General features: G+C 38.4%; 1 protein-coding gene across 1 annotated transcript in view; it reads right to left on the reverse strand.

Annotated features, from left to right (window-relative positions):
• Positions 1-9442: 9442 nt before the first annotated feature.
• HAO1 (hydroxyacid oxidase 1) overlaps positions 9443-19811 on the reverse strand; it is a 50968-nt gene continuing 40599 nt past the window's right edge. The window contains exons 5-8 of the mRNA XM_004433767.3: positions 18366-18457; positions 11550-11708; positions 11365-11434; positions 9443-9513 (exon numbers count right to left, since the gene is read on the reverse strand). Coding sequence (XP_004433824.1) covers positions 9443-9513; positions 11365-11434; positions 11550-11708; positions 18366-18457 — 392 coding nt within the window. The remainder of the gene's footprint in view (positions 9514-11364; positions 11435-11549; positions 11709-18365; positions 18458-19811) is intronic.

The following is a 19811-nucleotide window of genomic DNA, read 5'->3' on the forward strand; positions in this document are numbered from 1 at the left end:
ACAACTTGATATCCAGATATCTTTACCATGTTGCTCGCTCTCTCTGAAATGCACTCTGTGCCCAGAACTGGAAGCAATGGTGCATGAGCAGACAGAACACAGTTGAGGGAGATCCTTTCTATTGTCTTGACTCTATATTTCTGATAATATACTAAAGGATTAATAAGTACTGCAGTTAGTGATAGAACTCTGCCCTCCCTGAGATAAATATTGAAAGCACCAAAGAGCAGTGCAGAAAGCGGTGTGCCCTAACAGAAAAAGGCTCTGTCAGGAGCCCAAAGATCTGGATGGCAGCTCTTACTCCAGTATTCATGATGGCAGGACCTGGATGCTCAGAGAAATATCTAACAGCATCTAGGCATCCTCTAGGAAATTAAACGTCATGTCCACAAAATTCTACTCCCCTACTCCTTCTTTGCACCCTCCGCATGAAACTGGTTAAAAGTCTTTTATTAAATAGTATATTGCTTTAGCAACTGATATGTTATCATACGACAGCTGGTGACAAACATAATTATTCATTTTACTGAACTGCTTCAATAGTGTAGACAAGGTCTGATTAGGAGCATGTTCTCACAGGGTCTGATATTTCTATCTCATTCTTAACCCTTAGTTTGGTGGAAGCAAAAATATAAATGAATCTAGACTGGGAAATCATGTTGGCTCTTATATTGGATTGGACTATTGAGAATACCTGATTTATGCTTTGTTTCTGAATGAGAGTCAAAAACTCGGAAGGGTCAGCAGTACGTAAAATAAATTGAAATTGATATAAAGAGTTGGATTCTTGCACGACATGAGTCTTATTTTGTTGTTGCTGCTGTTGCAGCTCAATCATCTCTCGTTTCCCCCTATTGAGCAAAGTAAAGAATATTGGAGGACCATGTGAACCTTCACCATCAGGACGGTTTGAATAAGCAACAAGAATGTGAACATTTATGAAGATTATTAGAGACCAAATAAATTTAATCAATTTATCACATACCATTTTTAATTAACTTTAATAAATATATGTTGCTACTTTTTACTTACCTGAAACCTTGAAGAACTTTGGAAATGGGAGTGTTAACAGAGACGATATTTAGCAGAGTGGGAAGAGATTCTCATTCCTGAACTCCTGAGAGGAGGCATCTCAAATGGGGAGGCAGTTTGGGAATTTACCTCCCATGCCCTTTGAACCACTCCCTCCTGAGAAAGGGCCAACGAATGTGGGGAGTGTCTTGCTTTCCAAAGATCTTTCTTTCTACATTTATTTGCTTACACTTGCATCAGTTTCTCCATCATTTGCCTGCCCAATAAAGGATGGACAAGGGATGGCAAAAGAGTTGAAAGCCATTCAAATCATTCTGGTTAAATTGTTAACAGACCTGGAATAAGATCAGCCAAAAAATATTTAGCTAAAATAAAGTTTGGAGGGAAATCTGTGGATTTCATTTAGATTGTATTTACATGACAACAAAGCATCTGGTCAATTTAGTGGAAAATAAGCAAATTGTTTATGCAGTAGTGTAGGCAAAACCACCAGTTGATCCAATGATTGCATTTTCGATTCTGGCTATGGATCCTGGCTGTCATATACACTGCACTGCCCGTAATCATGAATATTTAATAGCTGCATAAATTGAATCTTTTTTTTCTTTTTTTCTAGATTAACAGTTTACTAGTGCCTGAATCTTCAAATATTTTTGTTAGTTTCTCAGGTTGTATTTTTTGGTCATATATATACATATGTGGGTGGGAGTGTTGGAAACAGTGAATTCTAACTTTCCTCAGTCAGATTATTGAAGAATTTTGAAAAGGGTTTCACCCTGACTGCTTTTTTACTACATTTTTTAAAGGGAAGCACTACTTAAAACAGGGATGTTCACACCATGACACATATTATACTAAATTTTATTCAGAAATTCTCAAAACAATCAGAGTAATATTGCTCATTAATATTTAATAGACAGCATGGTTATAAGAACAACTAATATTCAAACCAGAATATATTCTTGATGAGGGCAAAGCTATTATCTACTATTATTCAGAAATTTTCAAAAAATCTGATCATTAATATTAAAACCAGATAACATGGTATCAACAATAAAGGAAAGTCAGCACCAAAGTGTGTTCTTGACTTGGGTGATGCTACTTGTTCGTATGGTAAAGAAATTTGTGCTCCTGGATCAACGAGACGTCAAAGTTCCTTAGAGAAAGCGTCTTTATTGGTGCCAGCTGGCTAGTAAAGATACAGGATTTTGTCTACTCTACAGGACATATTTCACTATGTGTAACAAACTTCGCTCATTCTTTTCAGATTTCCAAGATGTCAGTCATTACACTACATGCCATATATTCTTATTGCTACTATTTTTATAATAGCTTACACATACATCATTTCTACAGTTCGAAAGGGCATCATTATCATTACGACATCCTATTGATTACTGATATTCCTATTCTACCCAAAGGATGAAAATTAACATTCAAGATTATTTTCTCAAGACAATGCGTTCACTCAGTGGCTGGGTTGGGCCATGACCTCAAGACTTTAGACAAAATCCTTCCCAGTAAACCATCTTTACTGGATCTTCCCAGTAAACCATCTTTACTGGATCTTCCCAGTAAACTATAACTGAAAAGATTAATAAGAAAAACAAACAAAACACAAAGCTGCTTTAGATCAACATAGTATTTTTCTTCCAAATAATTTAAAACATTATTACATTTATTATCGCAATCGAAGTGCCTACCATACAGGTAAGAGCTACTATGATATTTTATTTTTTAATTGGAAAGCTACGTTGAAAAGACTTTATGTGACTTGAGCAGGGTAACCATGTAACAAGGTTGGTCCTGAGTCTATTAGATAGTTTCTTCTGTGCCTAAGATTGTTCTGAACATCTAGATCTGTGCTATCCAATACTGTATCAACTGGCCACATGTGACTACTTAAATTTAAATTAATTAGAATTAAATGTAATGAAGCATTCAATACTAGGCACATTTCAATTGCCCAAAAGTCATGTGTCATTAACTGCTACTATACTGGACAGCACAGATATAAAACATTTTTATCATCACGAAATATTCATGGGGTGGCACTGGTCTGAATAACAAGAATCTTTAAATGTCTGTTTTAATGGAACAAATGTCCAAAAATTTATAATAACCACTGATATCACTATTGTTATAACATTGTTGGTAAGGCCAACATAGAAAAATAGAGGGCAATGTTGTAAAAATATATGTTAATCATTGATATGTGATCTAGGCTGGTTAAGTTGGTTTTTTTCATATTTAAATTAAAACTAAAACACAATGTGCTAGGCATAGTTCTGTTTTTAAATTGTGAGTCATGTGATATTTAGCATTACCTCAGCTGAAGGTATTGAAATTCAAAGATAAAAAAATAATTGTTCTTGGGGCCAGCCTGGTGGCGTAGTGGCGTAGTGGTTAAGTTCACATGCTCCACTTCTGCAGCCCAGGGTTCACGGGTTCAGATCCCAGGTGTGGACATACACACCACTCATCAAGCCATGCTGTGGTGGCATCCCACATACAAAATAGAGGAAGATTGGCACAGATGTTAGCTCAGGGACAATCTTCCTTGAGCAAAAAAAAAAAACAGGAAGATTGGCAATGGATGTTAGCTCAGGGCCAATCTTCCTCCCCAACAAAAATAAATGAATAATTGTTCAGATCTCAGGTTTGTGGGGAGGGGGGTTAAGTTAACAACAAGGGGACAAAAGCTGGTCTTGATTTCTCCACATCAAATTCAATGCCACATAGCAACCCAAAATGTCTGCAAGAAGAAAAATGTGACCCCACAATACTATAGTCATCTAAGCTGTCACTCCAATTTAAAGCATCAGGCAAATTTTTAAATACACACAAACTCAAGGAATACCTCTGTTCTTGAAAATACAAGTTATCAATGAAATCTAGGGACCCAATAAGAGAACCAAAGTTAAGAACCAGAGAATGGAGAAGCTACGAAGATTATTATAAGTACTGAACCCATTTCAATTAACACTAATGTTAAACAATTTCAGAAATTATTGTTACAGAAGAGGATGTTTTACACTTTGATGATATAAAAATAATATACTAACAAAATTGGGAGGGGTGGGGGAAGCTGAACGGAAAATAGATGTAAGAAGCTAAATTCTTCATTTTTTATAGCAATGAATCACCTGACACCATCTGAAATTGAAACATGATATATATACTAGAAATATTACTCCAACCACTTAAGTTGTTCATAATTATAAAAATACAATGAGTATGCACTTTTAAGCTATAATATTTCTTTTTGAAAGCATTTACCTTAATTTAAAAAATTCTTTCAATTTCACTTTCTTTTCTACTAAGTTCAAGTAAAACTTTACTTAAATGTAACATTTATTTAATAGTCCTATTTTAGTAATTTCTGTCTACCCAGCTATTATTTATTATATCCATACAGCAATGTCTGAAATATTTCAGACATTCAGATATTCAGATAACAATGAGCTCTACGTAGTAAAATCTGTGGTGATTTTTATTTTTACTCTGTTCAATTGCTGGAAATCCTTAACCATTTTTGCAAAAAAGTTAATTTTTAAAAATAAGTACCATAAAAACAAAATATATGTTGGAACTTGTCGTATTATCTCTTCTGATAATTATTCTTAATAAGACTTTGAATGTTGATTTATAATTCACGTTACATCCTCACATGGTTCACCATGCTGCATCCTCATTTCACAGCTGAGAATCTGAGGGTCCTGAGGTTAAACAATGTTTCATACGGCTAGTCACCCGGATGTGCAGGATCCTAATCCAGTGTGTTCGAGTGGATAGGTCTTGACCGTCAGTTAGCGAAGTTATTAATGAAGCTCTAACATATACTGTGAAGCATATTACCATAAATGACTCTATCAATAGTACGATCCCACTGTTTGAAATAGACTGAGGAGTTTGACTGTAATGGAAAACAAATCAACTGTAAAGGTAGATGATCTAACCAGAGAATACAGGTAAGAAACCAAGCCAGAATCTTTTCCCCAATGATGCTGAATCGAACAAACAAAATCAAATTTATTGCTCATTTGAATTCCAGCCCTCGTTTTGGCATTATTCAGAGTAACACAATTCTTGGTTTTCAGAAGATCCTGGAAAATTTTTAGTGGAAGCTATGCTCATTATCTAAAATGATATTCAGAAAAATATCAGTGGAGAAACAAAGAGATAATTGGATAAAAATAAGAATTTCTTATTTACCCCAATCAACTATGGGCAACCACATCAGGGAGAAAAGAAGATACCTATTGCTCAAGTCAGATTTGGATAAGTACAGGAAATTGCATCTTTTAAAATAGATAAGTTTTCCCATCGCATAAACATATAATAACAGTCTTTCATCATTTGGGTTAACATTTATTTACCTAAAATAAACTCTCATCCTGATGTCGTTCTATAATTGGCATGTGACAGAGTGCACATTGAAGCAAAAGGAGTTCAGAAAGCATCCTCTATCTTTATGTTATAAGAAACCTTCAGACTTTCCTAAACTGACAAACTTTATTTTGTTGCTGTGCAACTGACATGCAATACAGTCCATCAGGCTGTAAATAAATTATGAATTTTACAATGAAAAGTCTTTTCCCTGTTTGAGAACAAGCCACAACTTCCTTTCATGCTATACTAATCCACCGCAGCCCTCTAAAGCTGTTTCACAAACACCAGTGTTTTGGCAAGATAAACAGATGAGTGAATAACACAGCAATGACACAGATGCAGTTTGCAAACTGCACGCGAAGAAGCATCAATACCATTTGATTCATTGCTACAAGGCTGGGAACCTGAGATCCCCAAGCCTGGTGGAGAGAAGGAAGTTTATTTCACACCCACATTCTTCCAGATAGCAGAATACAAGCAAGTTTAAACAAAAGAGATTCTGCCGATTTCTATTGGCAAGTGCTCATCACTGCTACATGTCTCAGGCATGATTCTGTGTAGGAGCATAAGAGGGATTTTAGCCATGAGGGAAACATCTGTGAGGACAAGATATTACAGGCGTTGAGAACCTGTGACTCGTGAGCCACAACCATGTTTAACATGACCCTTCAATGTTCAGAATGCTAAATATTTGCCAATATTTAAAATCTCTCCATAACAATGTAGATGTCTAGCTTTTTTTTGAAAAATCAGAAAATAACACTAAACTAGCATTTTCACAAAAATAAGTTGGAATCAGCTTCTAGGAGAAAAACTGCCAACATCCCAAACATGTAACAATAGGAGAATGGATAGATAAATTGTGGTATGTTTACACTGAGGATCACAGAGCAATAAGCAGAACTAACTACTGATACGCTCAATGACATGAACGCACTTCACATATGTTGTGCAAAAGAAACCAAACACAACAGTACATACTGTATGGTTCCACTTATATGAGGTTCCATCATCAGCCAAAACTAATCAGTGGTGATGAAGGTTAGCATAAGTTTACTTCTGGTAGAGGGGGTACTCCGGGGGAGGATGGAAATGTCTATATCTTGATCAGGGGTGGTGGTCACATGGGTGTATATGTAAAATTTATCCACCTATGCATTTAGGTTTGAGCACTTTACATACTTCACTGAAAGCATTTTATACCTCAATAAGAAATAAAATTCAACAAAAAGAATCAATCAGCCAAAAAGAAGTTGATATTTTTAGGTGGGGCATGTCCCATATCCAGCAGCTGGCTCATTACATAATCTGCTTGGCAAATCTGACTTGATGCTCCTTGCTCTAGATTAGACCAGTGGTTCTCAAAGCGTGATGCCCAGACAAGCAGTACCAGCCTCACCTGGGAGCATGTTAGAAATGCAGATTTCCAGGCCCCGCCCCAGACCTGAATCAGAATCTATAGAAGTAGGACCCAGCATTCCAACAAGCCCTCCAGATGATTATGATGCACAATACGGTTTGAGAAGCATGACTCCAGAGCACTATTTACATTAAATAACATATAAGAAAAACAGACTTGGCCTCTATTAAGCCATTCATCCCCTATTACCCCCTTCCCCTACAAACTCGGAAACAGAAAAGTCAACTTGCTTCCTCAAAAAACTTCTATCTGTTTCAAGTAAAAAAATCCCCAGAAATGGATGTGCAACAAACACCCCATTCCTGTTTTAGTCAACAGATAGCTTTGGTTTTCGTGTTGGTGCAACTGGACTGGAGACACTCTCAAAAAAAAGCAAAAACAACTTTATAGTCTTCTGATTACGGGAACAATATACATCATAAAGCATTTTGTTACATTACAGTTCTGAAGAAAAAGTGGAAATCTACATTCAAGGAAGTAACATGGCCCTGGGGGTCATAAAAGCGTCTAGAAATTCACAAATTACAACCCCATTCTCAATTAACTTGCATAAAACCTACTTAAAACACCAAGTATGAATCTCTGTTTGCTGGAGAAGTTATCAACTTTTTAGCAAGTCACCACCCGACCATACACTATGATGTAACCAAAGTGGACATTCTTTGCCAATAACAAAGGCATTTCTGAATCACTGGGGGAATCAAAGAGGCAATTATTGTATACTATTAATTCGTTAATATTCACTGGAAAAGCATAAAACAGTTACATGACATGACAATACTACTCCCTCTTGGTATTTGGAGAAAAAAATAAGGGCTAACTATTCCTTTTTATTATTAAATAATTACATTAAATTATTAAAAATTAAATATTATTAGATAATTCTTTATCAGACAAATATAATTTCAGAAAGAAAGATCTATGTTTGTGTTCATCATAGTATTTAGAAATGCTCTAGCATTTAAAGGAAGAGCGAGAGGGAGAGAGAGAGAGAAAGACAGATAGAGAGAGAGGGCAGGGGGAGAGATCTGAGAATAATATAACATAATAATAAAACAATAAAACATAACATGTTTTAAGGTAGTAATTCTCTCAATTGTTTTACTCAATACTTGACAGTGGCTGAACAACCATGGAAATGGTGAAAAATCCATTTCAAAATTACTTTGGTTCTCAAGTTCACCTCCAATCTGTCAAATGCCTGGTTGGGAATAAATCTAAAGTCATGTGACCCGGGCTTCATGGGCGTGCGACCAGTCCCAGGACTCCACACTCAGAAGAGAGCCTTACACTTGGGTTTAATGCTCTGTGGTTGTTGGCTTAAAATTCTTAATTATTTTCTTTGAGTTTGTGTTTTAAAAGTAAAGGCCGATAAGACAATGGAACATGTGCTGGTGGCTTGGAGCCTAGAATCACACGTTGTCCCATCTCCCGCCATCTCCCCATTTCCCGTGAACAAGTCTTCGGCTGCTGGCTCATCCACCTGCCCAGTGACAGTTCCACTCTCCACCCCCTGCAGGGTCCTGGTAAAAGGCACAGAAGAGTCGGGGCAGGTCACGGGGTGGAGTCCCAGGCACCTGTGAGGGTCCACACTTGCCCTGTGAGTATCCCCCTGCCCAAGGAAATGTGACATTAAATAGCAGATAAAAGATACCATAACAGGTTAAGAGAAAAACTGCGGAAGAAAGGAAAAGGGCTTTCCCTGCTTTTGGAACAAGGGGCCGACATTTTCATTTGGCATGATCCTCACAAATTATGTAGCTGGCCCTGCATGTGACTGTGAATAGAAAAGAAACAGAAGAATAAAGAAGAGGAACCAGGAGGTGTAAGAGAATAGATGGGGTATGCATAAGGGGAACAGGGAGGTAATTAGGTTCAAAGATTAAAGTGGTTGAATTCCATATTGTTACAAACGCACTAGATATATTATTTTCAAAAAATGCTTTATTTGTGATTAAGAAGCAATATATATCATAAAATATTCAGATATATTCAGACAGTAAAGATTTAAATGGAAATCTACATTCAAAGAAGTGGCATAGCTCAGGGTGTTAAAAAGAATGTAAAAAATCACAAATTATCACCAACTCATCCCAACTCTATCAAGTGGTACCCCTCAGTGCTGTGAATCCAAATCGCCTGTTTCTCCAGGCATGTGCAACCTTTTGAACCTGAGGTTACAATTTAAGAACACTGTATCAAGGATATCTAAATGCAATGCCGGTTATAAACAGTGAGATCAATATCTTTTTACCTCAGTATCAGCCACCTCCAATTTTACCAAAGGATATCTTTCGGTTTTCAGCACTCTAGCCTGCCAGAAGATGACGTTGTCTAAACACATTTTCAATGTTTTCTTTTTAACAGTTAATATATTTCCAGGATTCAAGTCCATTTCTTTCTAAAAGGTTCCTAGGACACTCATTGAAAAGTCAAAAGCAATGAACTAAAAGGGATTGCTATTTTGTTGGAGAAGAACGACACCCTTTGTATCGAAGTGGGGAATTACAGACTGTGGTCACCCTCTGCACAGTGTCTCTTTGTCAAGTAACACGTGCCAAAAAAAAAATAATACAGATGGGAAAATATTGTGCACTGTCAGATCTTGGAAACGGCCAAAGGATTTTTCCTCACCAATGTCTTGTCGATGACTTTCACATTCTGGCACCCTGAAAAAATAATGCATACATTTAATATGAAATGAATGCAATAATAATCAGGCAGGTAATCGTTTTCCCAAGGAATGTAAAACTTGACAAATGTAAGGTTTATGATTCAAGGTAAGCTTGCCAAATCTTATGTGGCATGAGACCATTTTTATTACCTAAACAGTCCTTAACACAAAATGACTGGCACATATTTTTATTAACACAAAGAGTATATTCTTTCTGCCACATTTAATAGAGAGTCAGCGGCTGAAAGCTCTCTTTTAGGATATGTCTGTAGCAAATTAAAATGCGCAGTGAGGATTCACAGAATGGCATTCTTCTCACTGAGGCTGTGTCCACAGACTCAGAACAGTAGTGAGTAGACCATTGATCTCAGGAATCCTATCTATGGGGACAAGCTGGATGATACGGATCATAAAAAAGGAAACCCTCATTACCTTCACAATTGGGGAGCTGATAATTAACTCAAGGTCATTCTTTGCATCTAGAGGTTCGTTCTGAGGCAAATTTAAATCAGTTACTAGTAATAATGGTGCTTATTTATTTATTCATTCCTTCAGCAAATATTGTTTATGTGCCAGGCACTGCTCTAGACACTGGAAATTCTGCAGTGAAGACAGCAAAAATCCCTGCCTTGTGCTTCTTATATTCTAGAGAGGAAACAGATAATACATAATACATGTAATTTAAAAAGTAAATTACATGATAGATGATATGATAGGTGTGATGGAAAAAGAATGAAATAACAGGGAAAGAAAACTAGAAGTTGAGTAGGTGGGTGGAGGGTGAATTGCCATTTTTAACAGGGCAGTCAGTATGGCACCCTTTGAGATATGATTTAAGTAAAGACTTGAAAGACGCAAGGGAGTTAGCCATGTAGATATCTGGGGGAGGAGCCTCCAGGAACAACAGGGAGGCAAATGTGGCCTGAGCAGAATAAGCAACGGTGATAGTAGTAGGAGTTGAGGTCAGAGAAGTGACAGAGGTCAAAGCACTTAAGGCCTCATAGACCATTGTAAGGACTTTGGCATTTACTCTGAGTAAACTAGTTGGAGGGTTCTGATCAGAAGAGTGACATGACCTGAATTAATGTTTAAGAAGATCATTCTGACTGCCATGAGAATAGGCTGGGAGGGGGAGGAGGCAAGGATAGACAGACAGACCTGCAATACCCAAGGGAAGCGAGATGATGATGGGAAGGATACACAGAGAGACTACTGCAATATCGAAGATGAAGAGAGATGGTGATGGCTCCAGCCAGAGTGGTGCAGCGGAGGTGGTGAGTGAGGTCAGATTTTGATTATATTTTGCAGATAGAGCCCCTGTGGACGTGAGAGTATGACAGAAGAGTCAAGAATGACTCGAGATTTTTGATCTGAGCAACTGAAACAATGATATTAACGTGAACTGAGATTAGAGAGTCTACAGGTGAAGGAGGTTTAATAGGAAAAGTTAGCAGTTCAGTTTTGGACAGGTAGAGTTTGAGATGCCACTTAGACATCCAAGTGGAGGTGTTGACTAGCCAGTTAGCTTAATTGCTCATTAGTTATGAAATGAGGAAGAGTCTGATGTAGCATTTACCCTTAAGGTAGTCATATTCACCCAAATATCCCTGATAAGACTGCCAAAGATAGAGGCTAAGTGACCGGTACAGACTAAGCACACTGTAGAGTTCCTCAGTTCAGAGCGTGCTCTACACAAAAGCTGTAAATATAAAGCCAACTTTGAATTTAATTACACCCCAAATGATTCCATCCTCTTCCCCCTTAAATTGACTTCTCTCCACCAAGGAGCCTGGCTTAAAGACCACTAGAAGAAAAGAAAGTTGTAAATGAGAATGACAAGTCTTACCACTCAGAGCCATGGCCAATCGGAATTCTTCCTTTAGTATCTCAAGGACATCTTGAACACCTTTCTCTCCCTAAGCAAGTAAAAGATACAGATCTTTTAGGTAAGTCAGTCTGACTTGATTCACTTATTTATTTCACTGTCAAATCGCCCTGTTTTATATATTTATTTCTTTGTCCTGCAATTACCTGGGAAGCCAAGCCCCAAATGATCGGTCTCCCCACAAACACAGCCTTGGCTCCTAGGGCCAGAGCTTTCAGAACATCAGTGCCTTTCCGCACACCCCCATCAAGGAAGACTTCCACCTTCCCTTCCACAGCCTCCACAATTTCTGGCAGAGCATCAATCTGTGGAGAGAAAAGGTCAATGATGTGACACTACGCATGTTGAATTGTTACCTAACCCAAGCTCCAAAGGCCACTCACCTTCCGACTAGGTTTAGAGTGAAAGAAGCTAAGAAGGTTTGGAATCAACAGTAAAATTACTCCCTTCTGACAAAAACAAAGTGCAAATACTAGTAACTAAAAAGCCAACTAAATTTGGAATTGGCTCATTTTTCTTTCAAAGCCCAAATTTTTTTTCTGTTCCTGATGGTCAAAATTAAAGATCACAATTTAAAAAAATATAAACACAATTTGAAAACATGTAATGACCTTTTATAGCTATTTTTTATAAAATACATAAAAGTAAATGAAGTATCTTGCTCATATAAATTATTCTGAACATTACTTACTCATTGACAATTGATTGTTAAAACTCATATTCAGTGGATAGTGGAACAAGTGGTGTATTAAAATGCGAACACAGCTAGTATTGAAAACCTTAGTCCTCTGATTTCCCCATCCAACATGCTTTACATCCAGCTATACATTAGAGAACTCACCATGAAAATAGTTTTCTTGCTTTTAAAGGAATATGACCATATGCACCTTGAAGGTCCTTGTCTTGATTGGCAATTGATGATGGGCTCATATTAGCACCAGAGAATACAAGATGCTCATAGAGGTTGATCTGGTGGATTGCATTATTGTTCCTCAGCCTTCACACCTCTCTGAACCCACTCCTTTTCCAAGGCAACTTTGAAGTGTTTCCCGCTAAAAGAAACAGAGTGCATTTGCCCCCTACTTGACATTGGCCGTGGCCTTGCAAACTACTTTGGCCAATAACATGTGAGCAGAGGTGTAAGAGTGCCATTTCTGGGCATAGGCCTTAAGTGATCTCATGCATTTCAACTTTCTTTTGCCCCTGTGCCATTTGCCATGATAGCAGCACTCCCTGGGCAATGTTTCCCCTTTAGCTGGGGCCCCAGGATAAATATTCAGGAAGCAGAGCTAGCCCAGCCAAACCCAGCTGGACATGAAACTTGGAGCAGAGCCACCTAACCAGTACCAAGTCCAGATCAGCAGACCCCCAGTGGACACAAAGCTTATGGGAATAAATGACTGTTGATTTAAATCACTGAGTTTGGAATCTTTTGTTTTATAGCATCACGTGGCAACAGTTAATATAGTTGGCTACTAGCCAATACTGGTAATGGCTAATAGCTGATACAGCTGGCTACTTTGATGTAAATCTTTGCATTTGGGAATGGAAACAATTCCCAAGGTCAAAATCTGTAAAAATTACCCAGATTCATCCCAAAATATTTAAATACAAAATTAAATCCAATTCCCATTTAAAATGCATGCTGAAGAAGCTACCACACATTCAAGTTCAGTTTTTCTAGAAATAATGGTGCTGAAATCACTCCAAGGCTTTCCCTCTTCTCCCCTAAAATTTTAGAGGCTAAACTTAAAGAAAGTTTTATGTAAAAGCCTGACGACCAAAGCTGGCTATAGATTTGGAGGAAGTGAAGGCAATATTTGGCGTGCGGCCCCTAAATGTTTGGCAGGTAATGTGATTTTCCCCTTTTCCTTTTGGCTTTTCCGCCTTGCCAAACATGCATTGGATCCATTTACATACGTCCCTTTACCTATACATAGTCCTCCTTTTACAGTCAGGCAAGTTACATCAACATATAAATGCTACAATTTCCAAGTGATGATGCAAGCTGTAATTAAGCATATTTCCCCATTGGAAACCAGAACCAAAGAAAAATACTAGCTAGCTTGGATTCAATACACATTTTCAAAGTCACGTAAATCAAGTCTGTTTAGGTTATTTCCAACGCCCAACCTGGCCTAAAAGGAAACTAATAAGGACACTTAAAATGTGAATCCTGGGTTATAAAACGGAGCCCAGACTGGTGTTTCATGTGTCTGTGGACAAGGATGTTCTGTCCATTGCTGAGCATTTCTAGCCTCCTCCTCTTTCTGTAGCTGCAGTTTTACTGGTTATATATTTCAGAGAATAATTCTGATCAGAGGAGATTAAATAAATAAACATAGTAGAAATATCCACTATTTTATGAGTTATATTTCCTCTTTTCAGCTTGCTACACATCTAAGAGACCATTCATTTCAGCTTTTCTTTCCTTAGTGGTTCTTTAGACAACTAATTGTGGGCTTAACTCCAGTGGGGTTAATCTACAGGAAAATGCGGTAAGATCCCAACATGCTGTTACTCACTCATCCATCCATTCATTGACTTATCAAACACTTTATCGAGGACCTGGTATATTCGAGGCATTATGCCAAGTGGTTTAAGGGATCCGAAAAGAACCCAACAGAGATTCAAGAAGTATGCCACAGGGATCCGACTCACAAAGAGACTCCTCTTTCCCATTCCTGCTCAAGTCACACTCTTCCAGGATGCTCCCTGTCCCACAAAACTTTCACTCACAGGGAGTTCCCACCTTTCTTTTCTTTCCCTCTAACATCCATTGTGACACTCCTGATTTCTGACATTTTAGGCGTGGAACCCTTTAAAGGTTTCAAACCAAAGCAGCAGCGCACGAACAAAAGCAGATAAAGCCAGAACTGCTTTACCTAAAAGCGAAAGGAGACAGAGTCCAAGCCACTGCCCATAAATCCTCCCCTGACTCTCTCTACGCTACCCCACCCACCACACTTCACCAGGCAGCTCTGGGGGTGTTTCTACTAAATGCGCTTAGAGAATCACTGGTCCATCTAGGCTGGGCTGATTGTTTGCAGTTGCAAAAATGGCTGCAATTATTTCCCTCCCTGTCTTCATTTTCTTGCAACGTGGCATTTAAGCTCCTCCCATCATGGGGGAGAAATGGGCCCAGAAGAGTCTATTTCCCCACCCCTTGAATCCGAACCAGGCTTGTGACTCGCTTTCACTAACAGAACACCAGAGGAGTGACAGTGTGCCTATTCTAAGCTTAGATCTCAAGAGGCCTTGCATGCTTGCACTTACTCTCTAGGATATCTGCCACCTCATGAGAACCAGCCTACCTAATGTGCCAGGTGTGTGACAATGCAGAGCTGTCCCTGCTGAGGTCATCCTATACCAGACTGTCTTGGTAGACCCAGCAGCTGACCACAGACGCATATGAGTGTGCACAGCTAATACCAGAAAAACCTCCCAGCAGATCTCAGCCCAAATTGCCAACTCACAAAATTGTGACATGAATAAATGGCTATTGAGTTTTGGCCAGTTGGTTTCAGAGTGCTTTGTAACACAGCAAAAGCTAACTGGTACATCAAGTGTTTCTCAAAGGTAGAACTGCATAGATCCCTTTTAAAAGGAAAAATAAAATCTCTTAGATCTCACAGAACACAGTCAAGGCCCCAGTTTTGGAAACCCCTGTCTTAACAACCCAAATACTTATTTTATGAAAATGTTTCGCAGTTGAGAATTTTCACTGGAAAAGAATGTCGTATTTTCAAGCTTAAGGTAGTTTGGGTCCAGTTATCATTAAAATAAAAATGTAAAAATGAAAAAAAAATGCTCCTAGAGTTCAAAGACTCCAGAGATTCTGTCATTAGGCCCCAGGTTGAGATATTTCAGTACTACGGCTTTGGGAAATCAATTTGATTCTGTCACATTGTTCTCTAATTACTTCAAAACCAGTCTTGGCATGTTACTACCTTGAGGGTAAGGACCTTGACATGAAGTGAATTTTTAACTCCTTTTGGGTATAGCAGAGGTCTCGCAGTGGTTCTCCATAGTATGATATTAAGACGAACTGAAGTTAAACTCCTGTTCTCGGACTCCTAGTGATAAATATTTCTCCATCCACGGGAGCTCTGTGATTTGTAGAAATGTAGAAATCAGGTAGTCCAGCTACTCTCTTTTTGCAACCAACACAACACTATGAAGAGGCTCAGGCTGAAAAGTCTGAGCAACTTGCTCACTCAGCCCTCACCCCTTAGAAAAAGCAAGACAAGGACTTGAACCCAAGACTCTGGACTCCCATTTCAGTGCTCTTCCCATGACATCACTCTGCCTTTTTGGCTCTGACTTATGATGTCACAGAATCTGCAGGACAGCAAAGCCTTCTGTGCATCTACTGAAAAATTTTACACAACAGCCTCCTTCAAGCCTTTTGCCACTCACCTCAAAACCCGCAGGCTGAGGGAAAAACATCTTCACCATAAACTGAATCCTTTCTCACATTTCTCTCACCATCATGGGCCTTAAATTTGCTCTGAAGTATGAAGCAAGACTCAAGTAAGCATCTCTCTTGCACACAGCATGCAAAGGGGAGGGTCATTGTTTTTTTAAAAACAGTCTTCGAGACCACAGCTCAAAAAGCCCTTTTAGATAAATTTCCATATCCCCTCAGCCAGAGGGAAATAAACCACACTATTTAGATATTTTTCCCTTAAAATCTAGTTAGATTTGATTTCAGTAGATTTAGATTTTATTTTTAGAAAACAAACTTAATTTGGCCTGCACACTAAGTCTATGTCTTCATACATGAGAAGCATAAATCTGCGAAAAAGCCTTGAGCTGTGACCAACTTCTTCTCTCTGCCCAGAGGTCTTCACTCTCCACCTCTGTTTACCTGCAGGTAACATTTAATATCATCTAAAAAGATGAGTCTCTATAAGTCAAGCTGACTCGGAAAGGGCTAAAAACTTCCAATTTTATGATTTAAATTCTTGACTGTGTGATCATTCAGTGTGCAAAGACTTGGTTCGTTCCTACCATTAGTGCTTCAGAAAAAACTGTAAGTACAAATATGTCCACCCAGTAGTCCTCTGTAGTCATTTAATCTACCCTACGACCTACACAACTGGTCAATGGATTTAGCTAAAGCAACCTGCTAGTTCAATGAAATAATAATCCATGGCTACTTGACTAAATTATTTGTTCTACTCTACTTCCAGTTGTTTGAATAAATTCAACTGCTCATCCGAATTAAAGCCATCCATATAATAACTTTGACTGAACCATTCTGATAAAAGAAGGGAAATGCATATAAATGATCCAGTTCAGAGATGGTGGTCTGGAAAGCCCACCCACATTATTTTGTAAATATATTTTTTCAAGTTTTGTTACATGATGCTAGCTTACTTTGCCTATAATAAATCAGATTACTGAATATTGAAGTTTAAAGTCACCAAAAAAATAATCTAATTATGTTTAAACTTTAAAATGTGAGGAAACTAAGGTTTGGAGCAGAAATTAATTCCCTCTGCAGGGTCACAGTTTGAGCCCTTCTCTCTTTTCCTTGGCTATCACAATTATCCAGGCCAACTAACTGATCTTCCTGCCTCCTGGGATGACATAATCCAATTTATATGACTTAGTGCTGCTAAATCAAGGCTCTTCTATTGCATAGCCACTGACTCCTAATATTCAAGGAGCCCCTCCTGCACCTCTCCAGGCTGGCATATTTCCCAGGACTTCCTCAGTCTCACCAGACACTACAAACAAAATGGATTACTTGGTAATCCTCAAACACATCCTACTCTTTCCCATTCCACATTTAGGCTCACACTTCTAAAATCAGGGGTCCACCCAGGGACAGAGCAGAGGTGAAAGGCACCTACAACACAATTGCCTCATCTAAAAGAACATTGGCCAAGTCTCTACAAGTAGACAGCATGTAAGAGAACTCCTTTTTTAACATTTCACCCTACCCCACTGACAGCTCCTGGCCCCCATTCTGAATCACGGATCCATGAAGTCCACTCCAGGATACGTGTCTGTCCCCAGGACTTTTGATCCATTTCTGGGCCCACAATCCTTGATCTTAAAATCTGCCCTACTGCCTCTGTTGGTCTCCCTAACTCTTGGCCCTCTTGGGGCTAACTGCTCTCCTTTACAGTTCTTACTCAGTCCCACACCTTTCCAGTCAGTTTAGTTTACTTTTATACCTAGATTCTGGACTCTGATTTGCCTCAGTGTGTACAGTGTGAAAAAACCATACATGCACATTGGAATTTCCTGGGTAGCTTTAAAAAATACTGGTCCCTACGCCCCCCAACCCCAGAGATTCTGATGAATTGATCTTGGGCACAGCCTTGGCACTGGGATTCTTTAGAGTTCCCCAGGTGATTCTAATGTGCAGCCAAGGTAGGTCACAGCTCAAGCAGAACCGCCTGTTTCCGGCCAACCTTCCCTCCCCTGAGCCATAGGATTTCTATCTCCTTCTCGCACCCACCCACCTTCTTTCTGCAGCTTTCCAACCCCCAGATCCACAGGAAATTCCAGCCTTTCCCTCCTCCTGACTTCTTGTCACAGTTGTACCAATGCTCTCAAACTCCACCTAAGCTTTTTGTAATTACAATTGTCTGTTAGCTCCTCTTCTTTGGATTCTCATGGCAAGATCATTTGTTTCATACTCCAGTTCACATTATACCCATCAGTGATCCTATAAATACAAGAATAACCCCTGCCCACAAAGGACTTATTGTTTAACAGGGACTTTTATAAAAGTTTACAAATAAATGTATTGGACTAATTAATGATCTAATTTAGGTAGTTATATGCCATTAAACTTAAAATCTGAGATCTCATATATTCACACATATTTTACCTTGAGTGTTCACACAAAAATATACACGGAGAAGAGGCAGACACAGAGATAGTCAAAGCTGTGATAGAAATGAGAACTCCAAAGAGAAATCCCGGCATTTGCTGAAACTCACGGTGGCTGGCACCCCATCGAGTTGTCGAGCCCCATGATTTGACACCAAGATCCCATCCAAACCGTGTTTCACTGCCTCCCTGGCATCATCACCTAGAAAGAGCAAGACAACCATTGTATGGAAAAGGCCACTTAGAAGGCTTGGGTTTAGTGGAAGCATCCCAGTCAAAGCGAGCCTGACCTCACACATATATACCTTGCTTGCAACCTTTAGCATAGAAATACACCGAAGGGTTAGAACTAGAATAGTTAGTGATAGTTTTCTTGGCCAAAAAAAGTTAGCACTCAACAACAATTTAGTTATGAAATAATATTATCAATAGATAGCAAATTGACAGGCAGCTAAAATTTATTTATCCACATAAGGAAGTACTCCTGCTAAGTATTTTTTATTATTACTTATAAGATCATACCAGTTAGCATTTAGCAGAATTACTCCTCTACAAACTGGATAGCATAAAATAATATATAAGTGGTAAGCACTGTAAGTGTAACAAGTAATGAACAAGTCTATACCAAAAACATTTTTTAATACAAAGTTACAACTTCAGTAATTATTTTGTTATATTGTTCTATAATTAACCGTATTTTGCTCATTGAAGTATATCAAAAATGTAGTATTAAAATTATATGCCACATCTCTAATTACGCATCAAAATGTATTGATTTCTGAAAATACAGTTTTAAAGTAGATTAATGTTCTCTTAAATCAATTTCCAACATATTTTTTATATTTTAAACTATTGTTTTCAGCATGCTCCCAATAACAAACCATTAGCTAAGAGGATTATGAAAGCAACACTGGTTCTCAAGTTTAACACTCTAAAATGTTTGGCCCAAGGTTGTAGTGAAAATCAGATTTTGGAAACTTAACCAGATGGATACAGAACATTGTATATATTTATAAATTCAGCAGTGGAGATCAAGGGCAGACCTCACTAAGAGTAAGAAAAAAAGGTTTCATAGGAGAATCTGTAATTCTGGTTGTCTTAAAATTTTATGCTAAAACACCATTTTCCAAGCTGTGTTTCATGGAATACTAGTTTTTAAATATTCCTTTAGTTTAAAATGATGCTGGTATTATTTTTCTTCTAAAATTATAGGGACATGAAAATGTTAAACTCATGTTTTATAGACTGAATGTGTCCCCCCAAAATCCATATGTTGAAGCCCTAACCTCCAATGTGACAGTCTTTGGAGATGAGGTCTTTGAGAAGGAATTAGGGTTAGCTGAGGTTGTGAGAGTGGGGCTCTCATGATGGTATTAGGGCCCTTATAAGAAGACACCAGAAAGCTTGCTCCCTCCCTCTCTCTCTCCATGTTTGCAGAAAGCAAAAAGGTGGCCTCTGCAACCCAAGGGGGGAGCCCACACCAGAATGATCATGCTGGAACCTGAATCTTAGACTTTTAACCTCCAGAATTGTGAGAAAATAAACGTCTGCTGTTT

The sequence above is a fragment of the Ceratotherium simum genome, chromosome 21 (genome assembly GCF_057802395.1).
Source record: "Ceratotherium simum simum isolate JZ-2026a chromosome 21, ASM5780239v1, whole genome shotgun sequence".
Lineage (NCBI taxonomy): Eukaryota > Metazoa > Chordata > Mammalia > Perissodactyla > Rhinocerotidae > Ceratotherium > Ceratotherium simum.